The 22,637-nt window shown below is 47.4% G+C and overlaps 1 protein-coding gene across 1 annotated transcript in view; it reads right to left on the minus strand.

Moving 5' to 3' along the window:
• ABCC1 (ATP binding cassette subfamily C member 1) overlaps positions 1-22,637 on the minus strand; it is a 103,052-nt gene that overhangs the window by 66,568 nt on the left and 13,847 nt on the right. The window contains exons 5-10 of the mRNA XM_021717985.1: positions 15,027-15,088; positions 13,924-14,055; positions 7,218-7,448; positions 6,327-6,504; positions 4,439-4,600; positions 10-102 (exon numbers count right to left, since the gene is read on the minus strand). Coding sequence (XP_021573660.1) covers positions 10-102; positions 4,439-4,600; positions 6,327-6,504; positions 7,218-7,448; positions 13,924-14,055; positions 15,027-15,088 — 858 coding nt within the window. The remainder of the gene's footprint in view (positions 1-9; positions 103-4,438; positions 4,601-6,326; positions 6,505-7,217; positions 7,449-13,923; positions 14,056-15,026; positions 15,089-22,637) is intronic.

Below are 22,637 nucleotides of genomic sequence, written 5' to 3' on the forward strand. Positions count from 1 at the left end.
ATACCCTACCTGGTAGGTCTTGGTCTTCATCGCCATCACAGCATTAAGGGGCACCATGAGGACCATCACAGCCACCCCAGCCAGGATGGAAGGGCCCAGGTTCTGAGGAAGGAAAGGAGACTCCTCATCACTCACCAGACAGGAGAAACCAAGGACCTCCACCGGTCACACAGGCCAATCCCCTCAGGAGATTCCACTGATCAAGCTCAGGGCAAGATATGTTACTTTTACCCAGCGATGGGGTGTTACGAGTTTCCAGATTTATTCCTGGGCCTGTCCCGAAGTCCTCCCAGCCCCATTAAGAATATGCAGGTATAACGCCGGGCTCCGTGGCTCAGCCTGCAATCCTGTGCCTTGGGAGGCCGAGGTGAGTGACTGCCTGAACCCGGGGGTTCGAGACCCGCCTGGGCAACTTGGTAAGACTTCATCTCTATAATAAATCAAAAAAATTAGCCGGGTGTGGTAGCATGCGCCTGTAGTTCCAGCTACTTGGAAGGCTGAGGCGGAAGGACCGCTGGCGCCCAGCAGGTCGAGGCTGCGGTGGCCAGGAACAGCCACTGCACTCCAGTCCGGGTGACAGAGTAAGACTCCAACTCAAAAAAAAAGAATATGCAGGTACATGGTGGCCCACACTTATAATCTCAGCACTTTGGGAGGCAGAGTGGAGGAGAATAGTTTGAGCCCAGGAAATTGAGACCAGTCTGAACAACACAGCAAAACCTCAGCTCTACAAAAAACTAGTCAGGCATGGTGGTGTGGATCTGTAGTCCTGGCTATTTGGGAGGTTGAAGTAGAAAGACTGCCTGAGCACATTAGGTCAAGGCTGCAGTGAGCCATGATCACACCATTGCACTCCAGCCTGGGCAGCAGAGTCTCCAACTCAAAAACAAAACAAAACAAAAATAATACGCAGGCCCATGATCCCTCACCCGAAGCCCTAGGGGACAGATGAGGTTTGCAGATTAGATCTTTAGCATTTTACAAAGGCATGAGGCAGTGAGTAGAAAACACTGGGCGGGGCCAGCTAACTGCCTCTCTTGCCTGGAGACTGCCTACGAGTTTGGCCTTTGGCTGGCATCTGGAACCTTGTATTTCAGGAATTCTTCCGCGATTTCCAGAGTTGGCAAGAGGGGCTCTCGATGACTAACGTGTTTGTACAAACAATATGGCTTGTGCTGAACACTCCCTTTTCTTGTGGGATACTAGGTACATGGCAAGCAAATGGTGCCTATGTGACCAGTCCCCCCCAAAAAAACCTGAGCACTGAGCCTCTGTCGGGCATCCCTGGTTGAGAACACTTCACATGTGGAATCCCAACTGAGGAATCAAGTGTGCCCTATGTGACTCTACCGGGAAAAGACTCCTGAAGCTGTGTACTTGGTTTCCCCAGATGTGACCTCCTGAGCCTTTTTTGCTAATATTTCTGTATTAAATTATAGCCACAAGGTCGAGTGCGATGGCTCACACCCATAATCCCAGCACTTTGGGAGGTCAAGGTAGGAGGATTGCTTGAGGCAAGGAGTTTGAGACCAGCCTGGGCAACATAGTGAGACCTCATCTCTACAAAAGAATCAAGTAATTAGCTGGGCATGGTGGCATGCACCAGTCGTCCCAACTACTCGGGAGGCTGAGGCAAAAGGATCGCCTGAGCCCAGGAGGTCAAGGCTGCAGTGACCTGTGATCATGCCACTGTACTCCAGCACAGGTGACAGAGTGAGGCTCAAAAGAATAAATAAATAATTTATGGCCATGGGCATGACTACATTCTGAGTCCTGAGAGTCCTCCTAGAGAGTCATCGAATTTGTGTATGGGGTCTCGGGGCCCCTTGACACAGCTGCCTATGTCATATGCACCCTTATAACCCTGCAGGGCCCAGCACAGTACTCCAGGATCAAAATGCATTGATTTTTCAAAAGCAAAACACAATTATTCACACGGAGGGATAAGCAAGATTAGCAAGACTTCATCAATTCAGGTTAAATTTTGCCACCAAGTAAGTTAAAGAAAAGTGTTCAGTTTTCAGAGCCTTTTGATTTATGGATTTATAGATGAAAAGTTTAGATTTGTTCTATTAACTCATTTTCAGATAAGGGAACTCTGTCCCAGAAAGATTAAGTGGCCAGGGCCTGAGACTAGATACAGATCTACATCTTTTCGACTTCCTTCTAAGTTACAGGAATTAAAAGAGACACCTTGAGAAGTCAGCCCAGTGTGCTTGTACTTAGCTGAAATCGTACACATGGAACTCCAGGATCATGTGATCTTCTTTCTTCTGTTAAACATTCAAGAAAACAGGAGTGTGAGCCCCTTCAAAGACGTCACCCTCAGGGGCTCTGCTGCTGTTCCACATGGTTTTGGGACATACCTATGCCCAGTGTAAGATTCAACTACCTTTGAAGATCCTTTTTCTTTTCCTTCCTTTTCTTTTTTTTATTCGCTCTGTTGCCCAGGCTGGAGTGCAAAGGCACAAACCTAGCTCACTGCAGCCTTGACCTCTTGGACTTAAGTGATCCTCCCACCTCATCCTCCCAAGTAGCTGGAACTATAAGCACAAAACACCATGCCCAGGATTTTTTTTTTTTTTTCTTTTTAAGAAATGAAGTCTTACTATGTTGCCCAGACCGGTCTCAAACTCCTGGACTCAAGCAATCCTCCTGCCTCTGCCTCCCAAAGGGCTAGGACTACAGGTGTGAGCCACTGTGCCCGGCCTTGAGGAGTCTAGTAGCTAAAACATACTGAGTATGGCTACATGCTAGATACTATTCTGTGAACAGTACTCTTCTATGAAATCTGTGAATAGAACTTGCATTGGTTCACTTAATTGTCCCAATATCCCTATGACGAGAGGAACGACTTTTATCATTATTTGTAGAGACATTATTTATAGAGACACAAAGTAACTTGCCCAAAGCCAGAAAACAGGAAATAGAGGAAACAGGATTTGAACCCAGGCAGCCTGATTCCAGAGCCTGTACCATCATCTATGGCCCTATACCGTGTTTTTGATGGTCAAATAGAGAAATCTTATTTTTGTTGCCAAGCAGTTGTTCCCAAACAGGCACAAACTTGCCCCCTAAGAGACCAGGCTGGGTGCAGTGGCTCATGCCTGTAATCCTAGCACTTTGGGAGGCTGAGGCAGGAAAATTCCTTGAGCCCAGGAGTTTGAGATCTCGTCTCTACAAAAAAGTCAATAAAATTAGCCAGGTGTGGTGCATGCCTAGATTCCCAGCTTCTCAAGAGGCTAAGGTGGAAAGATCACCTGAGCCGAGGAGGTCAAGGCTGTGGTAACCTGTGATCATGCCACTGTACTCCAGCCTGGGGACAAAGTGAAACCTCAACTCAAAAAAATAAAATAAAATAAAAGCAAAATCAGAGGAGTTTCTAAAGTTACTGGAATTCAAAAAAGAAAGAAGTCTATCCAATTGAGAAGGAAGGGGAGATCAATGGAAGTGGCATTTGTTACACCTTGAAGGATGGGTGGGATATCACCAGTTTATAGGAGGAAGGGAATTTCTAGTGGCAGGAAAGGCATGTGCAAAGGCCCAGAGGTGGGAAAGCACAAAGCATGTTATAAGCCTCTCCATTTATCTCTTTATTTGGAGAATGTCCTCCCCACATGGAGGGGTTGCCAATTAGATCCCTTCTGCAGTGGCAGAAGGCATGTGACCCAGGTTGGCCCATCAGAGCACACTGCCTCCTGGGCCCCAGTGATTGGTTCAGGGATGTGAATAAGACTATGGCAGGCCAATCAGAGTGTCCCAGGACTCTAGCTGAGGTAGAGAAATGTGGTCTTCTCTCTTCTTTGGCACTTGTATCTGTAAAGATGATATGAGTGAGTCTAAACCTATGGAGATCATTTGGGGAAATGAATCAAATGTCTGAGAATGAAGCTAATTCAGAGGAAAACAGGGCCAAGACATGATGAATGAGTGAGATCGAGGACTTACAATACTGCTCCATGGCCTGGATCCATACATGCTTGAAGCTAAATCCCTAGATTTTTCAGGTATCTATAGCCCCAAATTTCCCTTAATGTGCTTAGGCTATTTTAAGATCGATTTTCTACCCCTTGCAACTGAGAGAATCTTGCCAATATAATTAGGGACTCATGAATAAATGGGTGTGGTTAGCATTTGGGAGGATACAATGGGAGAAAGACAGTACGTTCGTGGTAGAGTTATTAATTACATACACCATCAAGAAAAGACAAATGCAAACACATACCATGCCACCAAAGATGACATAAACCCAACAACTCAGGTAAAAAAAGAAAATACCCAGGAACTAGTTCATGGACCAGCAAATAAAATGCAAATAGTGGCAAGAAGCACCAGTGAGCTACAGAAGGCCTTATCATCCACACCCACTCCCTCGCCCCATTGCCCACACATGGAAGTCCCTCCCTACAGGCCATGGGGAACTACGTCAAACACACACCAGCCACAGGAGGTAGACAGCAAGGATGACTTGCAGAGGGGCTGACCAGATCATGTTAATGTACGTGGCCAGGTCCATGAACCTCTGGGCGTCCACAGACATGAGGTTGACGATCTCCCCGACCGTGGAGGATTTTCTGGCCGAGTTGGTGATCACCAGGGCCTGTGAAGCAAAGGGGAGGGTCAGAGGGTCAGTGTAGCAGAGGAGGACGCTGTACTCTCCCTGCAGGCCTGTTGCAAGGAAGAAGGCTCTCAGGGGTGGAAATACCCAGATCCTTCCTCCTCCCCCTCCGGCTTATCTGTTAGCCCAGTCCGCCTGTGTCATCACAAAGCCCATGTTTTTATCAAATGTACTCATGGCCTCCCCACCTTGAGTAGTTCAATTTGGAAGAGACCTTCAGGACCTTAGGTTCTGACTGAGCACATGTGGGGTGGAACCTGGGATTCTGTATTCATAATAAGATCCCAGGTTGTGCCGATGCTACTGGTCCCAGATACCACTGAAGGACCAAGAGCCCAGGAGAGGGTCTCTCAAGCCTGGCATTCCTGACATACAGGGCTGGATCATTCCTTGTGGGACCAGCACAAGGAATGATTCCCTTTAACCTACACAGGGACTGTCCTGTGCACTGCAGGATGTTTGGCACATCCCTGGCTGCTACCCATTAGATGACCTCACACCCAGTGGTGATCATTAAAAATGTCTTCAGACAATGCCACACATCAGAGTGGGCGTGGGGCTTGCTTGATTGAGAACCGCCAGTCTAGGCTACTGGTTCTCAAACACAGTTGCACACCATCACATGGGGAATTTAAAAATACTGGGCCCTAGGGCTCACCCTGGAGCTCGCTTGGTCTGGACACAACCTGTGTACTAGAAGTTGTTAGCTTCCCAGGTGAGTCTCGTTCACCAACAGCATTGAAAGCCTCTGGTCTAGTCCATCTTTCCCAACTATGGACATCTTATTCCAACCCATGGGCCAGGTGGTGCCCTTGTGCCAGAAGCCAAAAAAAAAAAAAAAATTGAAAGGAATAAGAAGTTGATTTGGTTTCTTTAAAGCTGGATGTGTTACAAGGATAGGAGGATTTGTGTTGTGGTCTTCAGCTTCTGTGTTTTGTTGACAAAGGATTGAAAATGTGACATAAATAACTTTAAGTGACTAGATTATAAAAAGAGCACACTTTATGTAGTGTGAAAAATGGAGTGGGCTGTCTGAGAGAGAATCAGTCTGGCACTAACTGTGGGCTTTTGTTTTATGGGTTTTTAATTTTTATTTTTTGGTCAATTTGGGATTTTTTGTAATTTGACAGACAGGTCTTGTATTACATAACCATTTTGGGACTGTGTATGTGGGATTTTCATGAGTATATAAGTGAAATTCATGGGGGGGGCTAAAACTATAATTGATGTTAATTAATGTTAATGATATGGCAATAACTTAATGGTTATATGAAAATTGATGGGCACAAACACCTGCTACGAACTCTATCAAGTAGGGAATGGACATGTCTCAGTTCTCTGCACTGCTCATTTCAAATTGAGAGCAAGAATAGAACACGAGCAGCACAGCAAGACCTGCACACCAAGACCTGAACTCAGAGTCCCTATACCGAGGGCCACTGACCATCTAAGACACTTAATGATCCATGGCTGGCACAGGGCACACAGACACTCTGCACTCTCAGGATCAGCGCTGCTAAGGCACCATGCCCAACTGTCATATCCTGTCTCCTGTGGTCATCGAGGCCACCCTTACTCTACCGCTTGGGAGTTAGGTTGGAAATCTCCACATGGGTCCCAGAGTGACCCGGCCAAGTCCCTGCGAATCGAGAGCCCATGGAAGGAGATGCCTGGAGCCAGCCCAGGACCCAATGGCCCGGTCCCCTACCTTCCGGTAAACAGCCCCAATGACGGCGGTCTTGATGCGCATGCCACTGACAAAGCAGATATGAAAGTACTGGTGCAGCACGAGCGTCTGCAGACAGGCGCTGACGAACAGCAGCGCCGTGTAGAAGTAGCCCTGCCAGTCTGGGGCCTTCGTGTCGTTCATGAAGTTGATGAGCAACCTGTGGACAAGTGGGGAAGGGCCCAGAATGACCTGAGCACAGCACCTACAACGTGGGAGGCAAGAGTGCTTCCGCATCAATACTGCAACCCTCTCCGACCAGGCGAGGCGGGCCCTATCACCCCAAGCTCACAGGTGGAAAAGCGGGCCCACAGGGGTGATCCAGCCAAGCAGGGGGCCCAAACCACTCACGACAGGGACCTCTGCCCCAGGATACTTGCACGGACTGCTCTGTCTCACCAGCAAGGCAGCCGAAGGGGACCACCCAGGGAAGGCAGAGGTGAGGAGGGAAAAAGAATGAGTGCGCAGTCCCAGGAAGAGACAGAGAAGCGAAGGCGAGGGAGGAGAGAGGGCCCTCCTTCTGACTTCCCAGTTCCTGACTGAGTGAAAACGAGGCCTGCTGGCATTTCCTGGCTCTTGGTTTCTCCCAAGACAATCCCACACCCTCCCCACTTTGGCTTCAGGGGAGCTCGTAGGTTTCCATCCCTTGCAACCAAAACGTGGCTCAGGGGAGCTTGTGAGTTTCTGTCCCTTGCAACCAAAATGACCTTAACTAAGATGGGAATTCAGGAAATTCCCAGAAAGCAGGTCAAAAAGGACATGCTTGGCTGGGGGCCCACTTCTGTGTACCACATAGCCCCACAGCTCCGGTAACACAAAGGGAAAGTCAAGGCGAGGAGGCGGGAGAGGCCAGTGGGAGGGAAGAGCTCTTACTTTAAGATCTCCGGGCCGGCAAACATCATCAAGTCGTGCAGGGCCTTGAACAGAAAGCTCATGAGGAAGTAGGGTCCAAAAGTCTTGTATAACACCTTGAACAGTGAGGGGTCTCGCTCCTTCTGTGGGGACTTGATAATCAAGGCCTCCGCCTCCTCGTTCACATCTACCTTGGAGCCCCCCTTGGGCTTGGCAGGTTCCTTGGAGGTATACACGATCTTTCTCGGCTGCCTGGAACACAAGGGGGAGGCAGATGTGGAGTGCCACAGAGACACAGCCCCCACCTGGGAGGAGGGCCAGGAACACCACCCTTGAGGGAAGGCAGAACCACGACAACAAGCACTGCAGAGAGGCAGCTTAGCACAGTGGTTACGAACATGGACTCAGGAGCCACGAGTTCCTCAACCTCTCTAGGCCTTAGTTTCCTCTTGTGCGAAATGAGAATAAAAGCAGGACCTATCTCCAAGGATTCTTGTGAAAATTAAACAAGTCACTACACACGAAAGACTGAGAAAAGTGCCAGCCCCAAACTGATATACAGATTCAATGCAAGGTCATCAGAACCCCAGCTGACATCTTTGCAGAAACTGAAATTTACTCTTGAATTCATATGGAAACTCACGGAACACAGAATAGCCCAAGCAATCTTGAAAAAGAAGAACAAATTTGTAGGACTCTCACTTCCTGATTTTAACACTTACTACAAAACAAGAGTAATCAAGACAGGCACAGGGCCAGGCATATATAGATCAATGCAACACAATTAAGAGTCTGGTCGGGCACAGGGGCTCATGCCTATAATCCCAGCACCTTAAGAGGACAAGGCAGGAGGACTCCTTGAGCCCAGGCATTCAAGACTAGCCTGGGCAACATAGGGAGACCTCATCTCTACAAAAAATTTAAAAATTAGCCAGACATGGTGGTGCATGCCTACAGTCCCAGCTACTTGGAAGGCTGAAGCAGAAGGATCATCTGAGTCTAGGACAGAGACCCCAACTCAAAAAAAAAAAGGCCTCATCACACCTACAACCTTTTGCCATGTAGAGCAACATATTCACAGGTTCTGGGGATCAGGAAGTGGACACCCTTGAGAAAGGGGCATTATTCTACCGGCCACCAAGCAGTATTTCTGTTTTCCATTGACATTGTCACCACATGAGGGCCTTCCTTGCTCACTTCACTGGCTTCCCCCTAAGCTGGGTTTCTGAGACCTTGAGTATGATTCCCTTTAACCTATACAGGCCTTCTTGGCAAGGAGGAAGACAGCCGCTCAACCCTTGCCCATTCTGTACAGCACTCCCTGAGCAGGAGTTGGCTCTGTTCCACGTGGACTGCCCAGACCCCTGACTGCTCTTGGTGGCCAGGAGATGGGCCATCACCGAGCTTGGGAGAAGGTCTCACTTGAGCAGCAGAGAGAAGGGTCCCAGTGTGGGTGGTGAAGGGCAAGTGCAGTGGAAGGGTCAGCTAAGGCTAAGCCAGGAAAGGAAAATAGCTGGTCAACGAGAGGCCTGCCAGGGAGAAAGGAGCCCCTGGAAGGCAGGAGAAACAAGTGTAGCCTCAGAATGGTGCTGCCAGGAGAGGAAAGGAAAACTGGGAGGATGGTGTCAGGAGAAAACCACCCAGAACAGGACAACATGGAGGGCAGGAAGGAGGAGACCGACAGGCAAAAGGGACTCCCTGACTTGACCTGATTTAGACGTGGGCAAGGCAGCAGTGGACCACTCCACTAATACTCTGAGCACCTGCTCTAGGCCAGACGCAGGGGATATCCCCACAATCAGGGAGCCTCGTGACCATGTTAAGTTTAGCCTAACACTGCCTCCTGACATATCTTAAGTTTGGCCTGAAGGCTTCTCCATACATGAAGTATAACCTAACCAGGAGTGTAAACAGACTGCAGCCTACTCTGATAGCAAATAGCAAGTGTCAGCCAATCAAAAGTGGCCAACTGTTCAAACCAAATTCAAATAGGCCAAAGTCAGAGCTGTAACCAATATAATTGTTTTCTGTATGTCAATTTCCCTTTTTGCCAAAAATATTATTCAACTCTGTGACAGCCCCAGAGTTGTTCTAAATCTGTTCTGGCTCTGGGTCTGCTCAGAGAAATGTTCTTTAACTGAAAACACCTAAGCCAAGATGGAGTCAGGGCTATAGGGAGCTGTGACTGTGCCACAGCACTCCAGCCTGGGAAACAGAGTGGGACCCCAACTCAAAGAAAAAAAATTCTTTTGTAAAAGAAATATACAAGTATAAATATAAAGGAAGTCTCCATTTCTAAAAGTGTCTGCTTTTGCACCCAAAAGAGAGGGAGGATTAAGTTGCTAGATTAAATTTACATAACAAGTCTTATCTGTTTGTAAAATCCTTTTCCTGACCAGGTAGTCTTAACTGGGCATTTACCTACACCCTCCTTCCCTGGTTTGGGCAAGTGGTCATACAATATTTAGCTCTAAAGTCTCAGCCCTGTGTCTTTAAGATATACATTTTCTACCCTATTTTATCTAAGAGTCATCTCTTTAGAAGTGCAAATTTAGGATTGCCTAGCTAACAATTGCTTATGGTAATGAAACAGGTAATTGAAAGACAATCTGAGGGAAAAAAGTACTATTTGAAAAATCTTCATGCAAGTTATAAGATCTTCTTCTATGTGTCTATATGTATTATGTGTATGTAATACTTCCATGGGATCTAAGATAATAATTAATACATAAAGCTAATTTTTTTAATTGGTGATAAAACAGGAATGTCTGCAGAATTTTCAGCATTTAAATATAATTCAGACATTGTGGCCTGGGTCTACTGGTCAGACAAGTTTATGGTGTTCTAATACATGTTTTAAGGTGATAAACCTGCTGCTTCTGTAATATTTTTGATAAATGTTGTATTTGTCTGTGAGCTACCTCTGGAGCTGGCTGCTGGGCCCCCTAAGCCTTGCACACATCTTACTGTGAGTTGTGTCTTTGGTTTGGGGCATCTGGATCCTGGGATCTAGACATGTTGCCATGGCCTGGGGACATATGTGTGTCCTCAGCACTTGGGCTACCAGCCTCAAGGCAGAGCCAATCCCGATCTATCTCCACCCTCCCTGCCACACTGTGCTTCCTGGCCAGGCTGGCAGTGGTCAATTCCTCCAGGCACCACTCCATAGCTCAGTCCTCTGTCCTGTGCTCTACACCTGTGTGAATCCAGGACCCAGATGGTCCCTGACCATCATTGCTGTCCTGGCCTGTGCAAGACAGACTCAAAAGAAGATCCCACCTGGCATCAATGTAGGTGGAAAGCCTGCCTAAAATTACCGAAGTCTCGAGTCTACCTCCATTTTCAGATGCCAATCCATACACAGTATTTAAATATACTTCCATTTTATTTTATTTTTTCAGAATGCCACTATCATGCAAATTGAGGAAAGACTATATTTTGTTTGAGACTTTGCCAAAGGATGGCCACCACTTTGCAAAGTTTCATCTCTGAGACTGGTGATCTGCTGGTGCTTCAGTCTTCTAGAACCACATACAGGGGCTCACTTGGAACCTGTAGCTGTTGCAGTCACAAGGAACTCTCCCTTACAAACAAGCCCTGGTTCTGCACTCCACCTTCCAGCATTCACCTGAGAGTTTACCCACTAACACTTGTCACTTGTCAACTCACCTTCAAGTCTTCCTTTCAAGTCTAGAAAGAGCATCACATTGGGTTTTTTCTTTTAACTAGATACACCAATAGGTAATTTTTATTTATCCATGTCCATCAAGTACAGTAAAAGAAGTGTTCAAAAATCTCTGTATTTAAGAGGACAACAGATGGAAAGGCTGAAAAAAATACCCCAGCATGTGTGTCTCCCCCAATCTCCTCACCCCCAGCCACCACCAATCTCACTCCCATCACCATAGTTTCATCCTCCAGAATGACATACAAATGGAACCATGTAGTGTGTGCTCTTTCTTGTCTGATCTCTTTCACTCAGCATGATTATTTTGAGATTTGTCCATGTTGCTGTATCAATAGTCTGCTCCTGTGGATAGCTTAGAAGCATTCCACTTTGCAGACATCTATCTGTTCACTTGCTAAGGGAAACTTGGGTAACTTCCAGTTTAAGCCATTACAAACACAGCACCTATGAACAATCTTGTACATACTTTTTATGAACGTATGTTTTCAGTTCTTGTGGATGGCTGCCTAGCATGGAATGGCTGGTGAAACAGTCATTATGTTTAATTTTTTTTAAAACTGCCATACTGGGTGGCAGAGTGAGACTCCAACTAAAAACAAAAAAACCCCCACAACTTACATCCCACCACTGCCCTGCATAAAACCTGTCTGTCTTCCCTCTGTACCTGGAATCCAGCCCCAACTCTCTTCCACATCCTGCAAGACCTTTGCTAACACTCCACTTTTATCTCTGCCCATTCTTCCCCTTACTCCCTCTGCTCAAGACACACGGCCCCCTCACAGATCCATGAGCACCCCAGGGAGTTTGTACTGGTTGTTCCTCCCCCTGGCTATGCACACGGCTCATTGCCTCCTTTGATGCAAGTTTCTGTTCAAATGCCACCTCCTTAGGGAGGCCGTCCCCAACTGCTATCTCTCAGACAGCTCCCTCGGACACTCTCACCCTCATTTCCTGGTTTTAATCTTGCCCTGACACTACCAATCTCCACAGTTTCTTGTCAATGCATGTTTGACTCCCAACGTCCTGTCTGTTTTGTTCTCTCTGAACCCTCAGGGATAAACCGCAGGAGGCACAAAAGGAGCAGTCAGTGTTGTATCTGCTGAATGAATCCATTAAAGGCCAAGGCCGGCATGGAGCTTCTTGGTCCAAACTCTGTTCTCCTCCCAAGGAGCTGTGCTGCCCGCCTCTCCCAAAACGTCCCCAGCAACCAGCTCACTTGTGAGGTCCCAGGACACCAAGGTGGGTGTCCTTCTCCCAGAAGAGGAAGGCCAAGACACACACTCAGCAGAAGAGGAGGGGACGAGGAACAGGAGACACAGGTGGACATGAAAAACAGGATGGCAGGAGAGTTTAGGTGACACCCTGATTGGATTAAAGGAGAGACCCAGACAGCCAGCAAGGCATCATTTCTGGGTATGTCTGTGAGGGTATTTCCAGAAGAGGCTGGCATGGAAACAATCTAAGTAAGTAAGATTGTCCTGGCCCACTGTGGGTACCATCCAATATAGCAAAAAGGCAGAGGAAAGGCAAATTCATTCTCAGGCCTTTGGCCTTGAACTAACAGTTACATCATCAGCTTCCCTGGCTCTGACACCTTTAGACGTGGACTGAGCCACGCAACCAATTCTTCAGCCTGTAGATGGCCTGTTGTGGGACTTCTCAGACTCCATAATCACATGAGCCACTTCACCCTAGCAAATCCCCTCTCATGTGTCTGTCTATCCATCCATCCCTCTGTCCTTCCATCCATCCATCCACTCACCCATCTATCCCATCCCATGCATCCCATTAACCTTCTCACTCACCCATCTATTCATTCATCTGTCCATCCATCCAAACATCCATCCATCCCATCCCATTCATCCATCCGTGCATCCATCCTACTGGGAGGACTCTGACTATCCTTGAACAGTTAAAACAAAAACAGGGTCCAGACCACACCTCTGACTGCCAAGGATATCCACCTGGGTCGTGGACATAGGCCACGTCCTCACAATGCTCGGCCACAGAGGTCCAAGTTCTATCTGCCTCTCACGAGACAATCTCTCCCATCACCTGGACCACCCAAATAGTCTCCCACCAGAGTCACATGGCCCTCCACTTATGTCCTGGTGGCCGGCAGCATGGATGGTCTAGATTCTCACCCACCGCCTGGGCCTGACTGAAGACTTGTGCCCCAAGCATTCCTGGACAGAATGAGGAATCGGACCTCAGGTCTGGAGTTTTCTCCATAAGCCGATGGCTACAGAGGGACCCCAATGCGCCAGAGTGGCCCGAAGCAGGCCAGCTCTAGTGCAGGCTCACTCCACAACAAGCACCAGGAACAACAACAGCCACCCACTGCCAGAACACACTGCCTCACATCACTCACCTTCCACCTCCCTTAGACTTGGGTGCCACTTACATCAATGACAGTCCTCATTTACCTGACAGCTGTTCTTCTTTCTTACTAATATGTAAAATAATGATGCATCGTGCAACTGACACAGTCTCAGACTTGATGAAATAAGGCATGTGTAGGGAGGCCCTAGCCCAATTCCTGAAAGATGGCAGAGGTGGCGCAATGAAGCACAGTGGGCATGGGGAGGGTCAAAAATCCGGGACAGTCTAAATCATCCTTGAGTGGGGCTTCTTGGGCTAAACCGATGTACATGATCAGCTTGGCATGTTGAACAAAAATACTTGACACAGCAGGATGCCAGACTCTCAGAGAGAGGCAGAAAAAATGGGACTGCTCAGGAAGGACAGGGTCACATACTCCGGCACATGCTCACCAAGGCAAACAGCCTTGATCACCCACTTGTCCCACACTTTTCTTCTTTTCTACCCAAACTGCCTTAACTACCTGTATGAGTCTACCCTCATCTGGCCGATGAGCAAACTGAGGCCCACAGGAGAAGTGGGGCATCTTGCCCAGAACCAAAAATGAGTAAAAGGAGGCACTGCCAGGTTTCAACCCAGACTTGGGCCACGATGACAGGAAGGAGGTGACCGAGTCACCTGAATATCTGGCTTCCTCAGCAGGAAACGCCCACTTACTTCCTTGACTTGGCACACTCCTTCTTCCAGTTCTTTACCAGAACTGGCACGACTTGTTCCGACGTGTCCTCCTTGTTTAGGGACCAGAGGTCACTGCTCTCCAGGGGCTGGCGGTAGCCCCGAATCATCAACCTGCAGCCAGGACACAAGCAGGTTAGGCAATGAGAGTCGACGAAGGAAGGAGGAAGACGAGGAGCTTGATGCTCAGCCCGCCAGTCGCGCCCTGCAGCCCAAGGCAGCCATGCAACATGGATGCACACTTGGGCATATCATGGTATTACTGCTCATTCTGTTAAGACACCCAGGAAAAATGGCCTCATTTTTTTCAAAGGTACACACAAGGCCAGGTGTGGTGCTATATTCCTAACACTTTGGAAGGTCAAGACAGGAGGATCGCTTGAGCCCAGGAGTACAAGACCAGCTTGGGCAACATAGTAAGACCTTGGATCTACAAAAAATTAAAGAAATTAGCCGGTGTGGTAGCGCACACCTGTAGTTCTGGTTACTCAGGAGGCTGATGTGGAAGGATAGCCTGAGTCCAAGAGGTTGAGGCTGCAGTGTGCCATTATTGTGCCACTATACTCCAGCCTGAGCAACAGAGTAAAACTCTGACTCTAGAAAAAGAAAAAAAAAAGATGTACAACAGTATGGCCAGAAGGGAGCGGGTCAAAGTGTTGCTGTGGGTGTTTTCCTGTTGCTGATCTATGCATGTGTCTCTCACCCACATTTCTGAGGGCGAGTGTGTCTATTTTTCTAATGAGCAGCAGGGGAAGAGGACAATGTCAATAATGATAATTACACCTCGTGTAAAAAATACTGAATCTGAAGCTAAGCCAAGGGCAGTACAGCATATGGTTGCCCTGGACCAATCTTCCACAGAAGCTTGAGCTGCTCACAGTTAATGTATTTATCATACTCAAGTTCATGAACTTGGGGGCCAGGGTCGGTGTCTTTGAGACCACACCCCCAGGAGAGTCAGGGCACAACTCTGCAAGGGAGAGAGGAAGGGGTGGGGGGCAGGGGTGTGTGAGCCAAGTGTGTTCAATCATTTATTCATTTATTCATTCTCCACCACAGTCCAAGGTCTTGGGGACCAGCCTTACCCCGTGATCCACCAGAAGGTGATCTTGGACAGGAAGGAGGCGCCGGATTCCGGGCAGGGATTCTAGAGGGAGGCAAGCACAGAGGGGAGGACAGGAAGCAGTGATTAGACTCCATCCAGACCAGAGCTCGGCAAGGATCCTTCGGAAGGACTGGCATTCACCTCCACCTGCCCCACCCCCAAAAGGATTCCTCTCCTGGGCCCAGGAGAAGGAAGCTCACATGGCTCCTCCAGGTCCACCCAACAAAGATTTCCCGAGCGTCTCCTGTGAGCCAGCATGGCACGATGTGCTACAGGTCTGCCTTATCCCACATCCCACATCCCACGATGGTCCTCAGAGCTGGTGCTACTACCACCTCACTTCATTCATTTCACAAATACTTTCTGAGTACCCACAGGTCAGGCATGCTCCAGAAGCTATATGCGTGCGCTGTTTGTGTGCTTTGAGCTGGGGTCTCACTCCTGGGCTCAGGTGAGCCTGCCTCAGCTTCCCAAGTAGCTGGGACCACAGGCACACATTATCATGCCCACCTAATTTTTTTTCATTTTTTGGTAGAGACGAGGTCTCGCTATGTAGCCCAGGTTGGTCTCGAACTCCTAGGCTCAAGCAATCTTCCTGCTTCAGGCTCCCAAAGTGCTAGGATTACAGGGGTAAGCCACTATGCATGGCCAGAAATTTGATTTTGTTTTAAACTTCCAGATTCTTCTTGGTCAAATGGCCAGGCAGAAAATACACAAGATCAGCCTATAAAATCACATCACGCCCGACAACAAGGAAACGAAAGATGAGCAGGAATGACCAAAGACCTGAGAACTAACCAGAAGTGGGTCCCACAGCCCAAAAAGAGACAATTCAAGATTGAATGAAAATGACAAGCACAATGAACTGTAATATACCACACAATTAAATACACACATTCTTATTGACACTGGAAAAAAAGAAAAACACCCTTGTCGCTGAGGTTGCCAATGAACCAAGTCATGTTTTGAAAACAGAAAAGGAGGAAAGAAAAAGCATTTTTTTCCACCTTTCCTAAATGAGCTATACCACAGAGTGATCCAGGAGGGGAGGGGAAGAGCCATCTCACTAGAAACTTTCAACTAATACATGAAGAATAAATGACATACCCTAAGAATGAGCCTTTCCTAAACCACAGTGGATTACTGGGATATTTGCTAACATTAAAGAATTAATGTTTTAAGTCAAAAAATGGCATTACAATTTTTTTTTTAGCAGTCTTATCTTTCAGATATTATCACTGGGAAGGTTGGGAGAAGGGAGCACAGAAATCCTACTATTTTTGCAACTTCTGGAGAGTCAAACTGTTACAAAATAGCCTTTAAAAATAAACAAGGCCAGGTGCAGTGACCCATGCCTATAATCTTAGGATTCATTTGGGAGGCTGAGGTAAGAGGACTATATGAGGTCAGGAATAGAGACCAGTCCCAGCAACATATCAGATCCTATTTTCTATCTTAAATAAAGACATAAACAAAAAAAGTCATGTAGCCGGGCTCGGTGGCTCAGCCTGTAATCCCAGCACATTGGGAGGCTGAGGTGAGCGGATTGCCTGAGCCCGCAGGTTCGAGACCCGCCTGGGCAACTTGGCGAGACCTCATCTCTACAATAAATCAAAAAATGAGCCGGGCGTGGTACGTGCACCTGTAGTTCCAGCTACTGGGAAGGCTGAGGCAAAAGGATCGCCGGAGTCCAGCAGATCAAGGCTGTGGTAGCCGGGAGAGGCCACTGCACCCCAGTCTGGGCGACAGAATGAGACTCCAACTCAAAAAAAAAAAGTCATGTTTACCTATTTGATGCATGGTAAAGAGCCCATGGCCCTTCGTTATTCTAAACTGTCTATGTTTCCATCGTAAAAGGTTATATTAAAACTCCTCCAGTAAATTCATATGGAAACATAAACAACCACGAATAGCCAAAACAATCCTTAGCAAAAGAAACAAAGGAGGTGTCACACTTCCAGACTTCAAACTTTACTATAAGGCTACAGTAATCAAAACAGTCTGGTATTGGGACAAGAACAGGTATAAGGAGCAATTGAACAGGAACAAGAATCCGGAAGCAAAACCTCAATTTCTCAACCATCTTATCTTTGACAAAGCCTCCAACAACAACTACTGGGGAGAGGAGAACCTATTCAGTAAATGGTGCTAGGAAAACTGGCTGACCACATGCAGAAGACTAAAACAAGATCCCTACCTATCACCATATACAAAAATCAACTCTAAATAGATCAAAGACCTAGATGTAAAACCTCAAACTATAAGAACCTCAGAAAATGCAGGAGACACCCTTATGGAAATTGGAACTGGCAAGCAATTCCTGATCAAAACCTCAAGTGCCCATGCCATAAGAGATAAGATAGACAAGTGGGACCTCATCAAACTGAAAATAAATGACATAAAGAAACCATCAAGAGAGCAGGGAAACAGTCCACAGAATGGGAAAAAATATTTGTCAACGGCCTAACATCTAGGATCTACAAGGAACTGAAACATGCTGAAAGGAAAAAACAAACAGTCTCATCAAAAAGTGAGCAAAAGACATGAATACACACTTCTCAAAAGAAGAGATAGGGGCGGCCAACAGACACATGAAAAAGTGCTCAGCCTCACTCATCATCAGAGAAACGCAAATCAAAACCACACTGATACACCACCTAACTCCAGGAAGAATGGCCATCATAAATAAAACAAGCAACAACAGATGCTGTCAAGGATGCGGAGAAAAAGGAACACTTCTATGCTGCTGGTGGGAATACAAACTAGTGCAACCTCTTTGGAAGAGAGTGTGGAAACTTCTGAAAGAACTAGACATTGACCTTCCATATAACCCAGCAATCCTCCTATTAGGAATATACTCAAAGGAACTCAAATCATACCTGCACACGTATGTTTTTTGCAGCTCTATTCAAAATAGCAAAAACACGGAACCAATCAAGTTGCCCATCGAAGCTAGACTGGTTAAAAAAATGTGGTACATATACACAATGGAATATTATGCAGTCATAAAGAAGGACAAACATGGACTTCACAGCATCTTGGATGGATTTAGAGTCGATCATACTCTGTGATCTATCACAAAAACAAAGAACAGAGTACCATATGTTCTCACTCATAAGCAGACCTTGAACAATTATCATAATATTATAAGAAAGGGATTGGCAGTAGTGGGAAATTGATGGGGGGGGCACACCTCATCAACAAGGGTAACTGCATAATGAACATTTATATACCTAACCCTGAATTGTACCCTATATCTTAAAAAAAAAAAAAAAACTCCTCCAGTGATTCAGCTGGGGTTGAGGACCAGGCTCCTCTGGGGCCATAAGAAGAAGAGGAGCCCAGCCCTGCCTGTCCACCAGAACCACCTGGGGAGGCTGTAAACGCAGGTACCCATGGCCCCTCCCCAGGCTGATGAAATCAGTACCTCTGGGCGGTGCCTGACAGCAGTGCAGTTTCAGTATGGTAAGTTAGGGCCAGCTGGTCCCTGGACCTACCTTCCAGACCAGTCTAAAGCAGAGTAAGTTCAGACTGTGGAGCCAGATGGACCTGGGTTCAAACCCTAGTCCCACTGTTATCCTGCTGAATGATCTTAGACAAGTCCCTTTTCCTCAAAGCCTCTGGAAAATGGGAGTAGTTAGTTCTAGTACTTGCTCAGCCCACTCCACAGGACTGCCAGGAGGGACAAGGGACAGGAGGCCCATGGGACAGTGTCATAAATTGGAAATTTTCCAACCTAAGGCGGCAACATGACTTGCGGAGCGGATATTTGCTTTGAGGGCTGGGTAGAAAATGTTGCCTTTTTTTCTGGAAGAGCTGACATTTCCTGCCCACGGTCAGTGGGTGGGTTATCAGGAAATCACAAATCCATGTCGCCTGCAGCCACGCCACCTACCCTAAGGTTCTAGCAAGAAAGGGAGGTAGGGGTGGGGCATGCTGGCAGTGACTCATTTACTTCCTGGGCTTAGGGATGGCTGCCAGGATCAGGGCCAGGTGCTGGGACCTATGAAGGGGACAGTGAGGTCTTGTCCCATTCACCTTCCCACCCTGAGGGAGATGGGCAGCAAGAAAACCACAATGCCAGCTGGGCTTGCTGCCTCACGCCTATAATCCCAACGTTTTGGGAGGCCGAGGCAGAAGGATTGCTTGAGGTCAAGAGTTCAAGACCAACCTAGGCAACATAGCGAGACCTCATCTAAAAAAATTTTAAGCTAGCCAGGCACAGTGGTGCATGCCTATAGTATCAATGGTTTCCACATATAGCAAAATATTCAGTTGCACATACACTGTAAATATGTACAAATTTTTTTTATTTTAAAAAGTAAGATGTTTCTCTTCTTTTTACTTATTTTTATAAATCTTGTTAGGTTTTTTTTTTTTGATTTGGGGTCTCACTCTGTCACCCAGGTTGGAGTGCAATGGCACTATCACGGCTAACTGCAGCCTCCAACCCTTTGGCTGAGATGAGCATCCCACCTCAGCCTCCCAAGTAGCTGGGACTACAGGTGCACACCACCATGCCCAGTTAGTTTTTTGTTGTTGTTGTGATCAGGTTTTGCTATGTTGCCCAGACTGGTCTTGAACTCCTGGACTCAAGAAATCCTCTGGGCTCAAGAAATCCTCCTGCCTCAGCCTCCCAAAGTGCTGGGATTACAGGCATGAGCCACTGCACCCAGACCTTATAAATACCATATATACAAATTTTATTTGTCAATATACATCAACAAAGCTGAGGGGGTTGGGGGGGAACCAATGGATTCATTCACCCCACCAGATGCTTCATATATTAGGAGTGGCAAAAATCCGGCCCACAGGCCAGCTGTTATAAATAAAGTTTTATTGGAACAACCACACCCATTCATTTACATATTGCCTATGGCTGTTCTTAAGCTTCATGGAAGAGTTGGGTTTTGCCACGGAGACCATATAGGCTGCAAAGCCTACAGTATTTTCTGGCCCTTTCCAGAAAAAGTTAGCTAACCCCCGCTTATACCAACTCTCACAATACCCTGGACACAGTGATTATTAAGGGGTGAAATCAGGCCTCAAATGACAAGCTTTTGCCATGGAATCCAGTCTACTTTCAGCCTTGGCATAAACATGGAGGACAGAGATGGTGAGAGAAGCTGAAATGCAGCCCACGCTCAGCTCAAGACTCTCAAATCCTAACCTTCACTCTGGTCAGTAAAGTAGAATCTCCAACCACCGGGAGAAAACTCGCCCCTCAAATGCCATGAGAACATTTCCCAGCTTCCTGTCTGCACGCTGTAAGAGCTCTGTCAAATTCTCCTCTTAGGCCTCCTCCTTCCTCTGAATCCAAACATGGATTTTTCAGGTTTTCTGAAGTTACAGACACAGGCCCTGACACAGGGCACCCTAAACTGACAGGGAAGGAAATGTATCTATTTGGGAGGTGGTTTCTGGAACTCTATCTGACGTGGAAGGTTAGATTTTATAACAAAGACAACTGAACTTCTGAAGTAGCCATGGGGCTGGGCACAGTGGCTCATGCCTGAAAACTCAACACTCTGGAAGGCCAAGATGGGAGGATGGTTTGAGCCCAGGAGGAGTTAGAGACCAGCTTGGGCAACAGAGCGAGACCTTTCTACAAAGAAATAAGTAATAAATAAATTAGCCAGGCATGGTGGCATGCACCTATAGTCTCAGTCACTTAGGAGGTTGAGACAGGAGGGTCGCCTGAGCCCAGGAGGTCGAGACTGTGGTGAGCCATGATCGTGCCACTGCACTCCAACCTGGGTGAGGAAGTAAGACCACAACTCAAAAAAAAAAAAGTAGCAACTGACAATAAAAAAGAAGGAAAAAAAAAGCCAGGGCACTGGACGCCACTCCTGGGAGCATTCCATTTAACCAAAACCAAGAACTGACGCCATTCATTAAGGGTAAAACACGGGGCTGCTGGCCAGAGGTGCCCCAGCCTCAGAGACCAAAACACAGCAATGCCTGTCCCAGATGGGATGGAGGAAGCTTATTGCCTGGGCCCTCACTCATTCGGAAATGGAAATAATTCAAACATGTCCTGGCTGAGGGCGGAGGGAGGTGAAGTCTGGCAGATGCCAACATGGTCAGATGTGTTCCTTGATGTCTACATTGATATCTGGGTCTGGTACGGTAGGAGTTGGTCAGAAGCCCTGTGGTCTGAGCCAGTTCAACACAGCAGCTCCCGGCGCAGGTTCTCTAAGCAGTGGTCACTCCCTCAGTCTTTGTCAGAAACTCTCTGGGTCTCCACACACCTTCCTGGTTAGTGCTAACTGATTTTCTACCGGTTACTTTCACTCTGCGTCGCCTAAATGCCTGGCAGTAAGGGACACGGGCAGCAGCCACATTGCCTAGAGCTGCAGTTCTCAGGGATGGTACTACCGCCAGCATCAGCTGCACCTGGAAACCTGGAAACACAAAAGCTCAGGCCCACTCAGACCTGCTGGATTAGAAACTGTGGGAGGCCGGGTGCTTTGGTTTAGCCTGTAATCCCAGCACTTTGGGAGGCTTAGGCAAGAGGATTGCCCAAGTCTGGGGGTTCAAGACCAGCCTGGGCACTTGGCGAGACCTCGTCTCTACAATAAATCACAAAAACTAGCCAGGCGTGATGGCGTGCATCTGTAGTTCCAGCTACTTGGAAGGCTATGGCAGAAGGACTGCCTGAACCCAGCAGGTCCAGGCTGTGGCTGTGAGTGCATCACTGTAGCCCATCCTGGGTGACAAGAGTGAGACTCCAACTCAAAAAAAAAAAAAAAAAAAGAAACTGTAGGAGTGGAAACGAGCAATCTGTTTATTTTTACCACTGTCACCCAGTCTGACATGCAGTGGCATGATCACGGCTCATGGCAGCCTTGACCTCCTGGGCTCAAGTGATCCTTCTGCCTCAGACTCCCGAGTATCACACTCAGCTAATTTTTTTAGTTTTTTGTTTTGTTTTGCTTTTTTGTAGAGACGAGGTCACACTATGTTGCTCAGGCTGGTCTCAAACTCCTGAACTCAAACAATCCACCAACCTCCGCCTCCCAAAGTGCTGGGATTACAGGTGTGAGCCACTGCACCAGCAATTTGTGTTTTAACAAGCTCTCCATGTGATGCTGATGCATGCTCAAGTGTGAGAACCCAGTGGGAGGGTTTACAACATTGCACCACTCTGACCCTCAGTGTCTTCATCTGTAAAATGGAGAGGCTGATCATCCTGCCTTGCTGTAAAAAATTAAGTAATAATACCGTGCCCCAAGCTGCTATCCTCTTTATTGGACAGAACTTAAATATTCAACAATAAAAGATTCACTGGTACAACATAAACACAGGCTATTTGGGTACACTGTAAACACCAGTCACTTGCTGGCACTGCTGCACACTGCCTCCCTGCTCAGGACCTGTTTCCTCTGGTGTGGCACACACCCTGAACCTGTCCTCTACCCTTTTCCCATGAACCTGTCTGGGCTTTTTTTGTTTTGATTTTCTGGTTTTTTATGCTCCAGTGGGCACAGAGTCAATGACCTAGCTGAGCCTCTCTCCCTATCCACCTGGGTGCCTGTGATGGCTTCACACGCCATCAGTCTCCCCCTGTCTGATGCATCTTCTTCCTCCC

Source organism: Carlito syrichta, unplaced genomic scaffold, assembly GCF_000164805.1.
Source record: "Carlito syrichta isolate Samal-C Ts95f unplaced genomic scaffold, Tarsius_syrichta-2.0.1 Scaffold311662, whole genome shotgun sequence".
In the NCBI taxonomy this organism is placed as follows: Eukaryota; Metazoa; Chordata; class Mammalia; order Primates; family Tarsiidae; genus Carlito; species Carlito syrichta.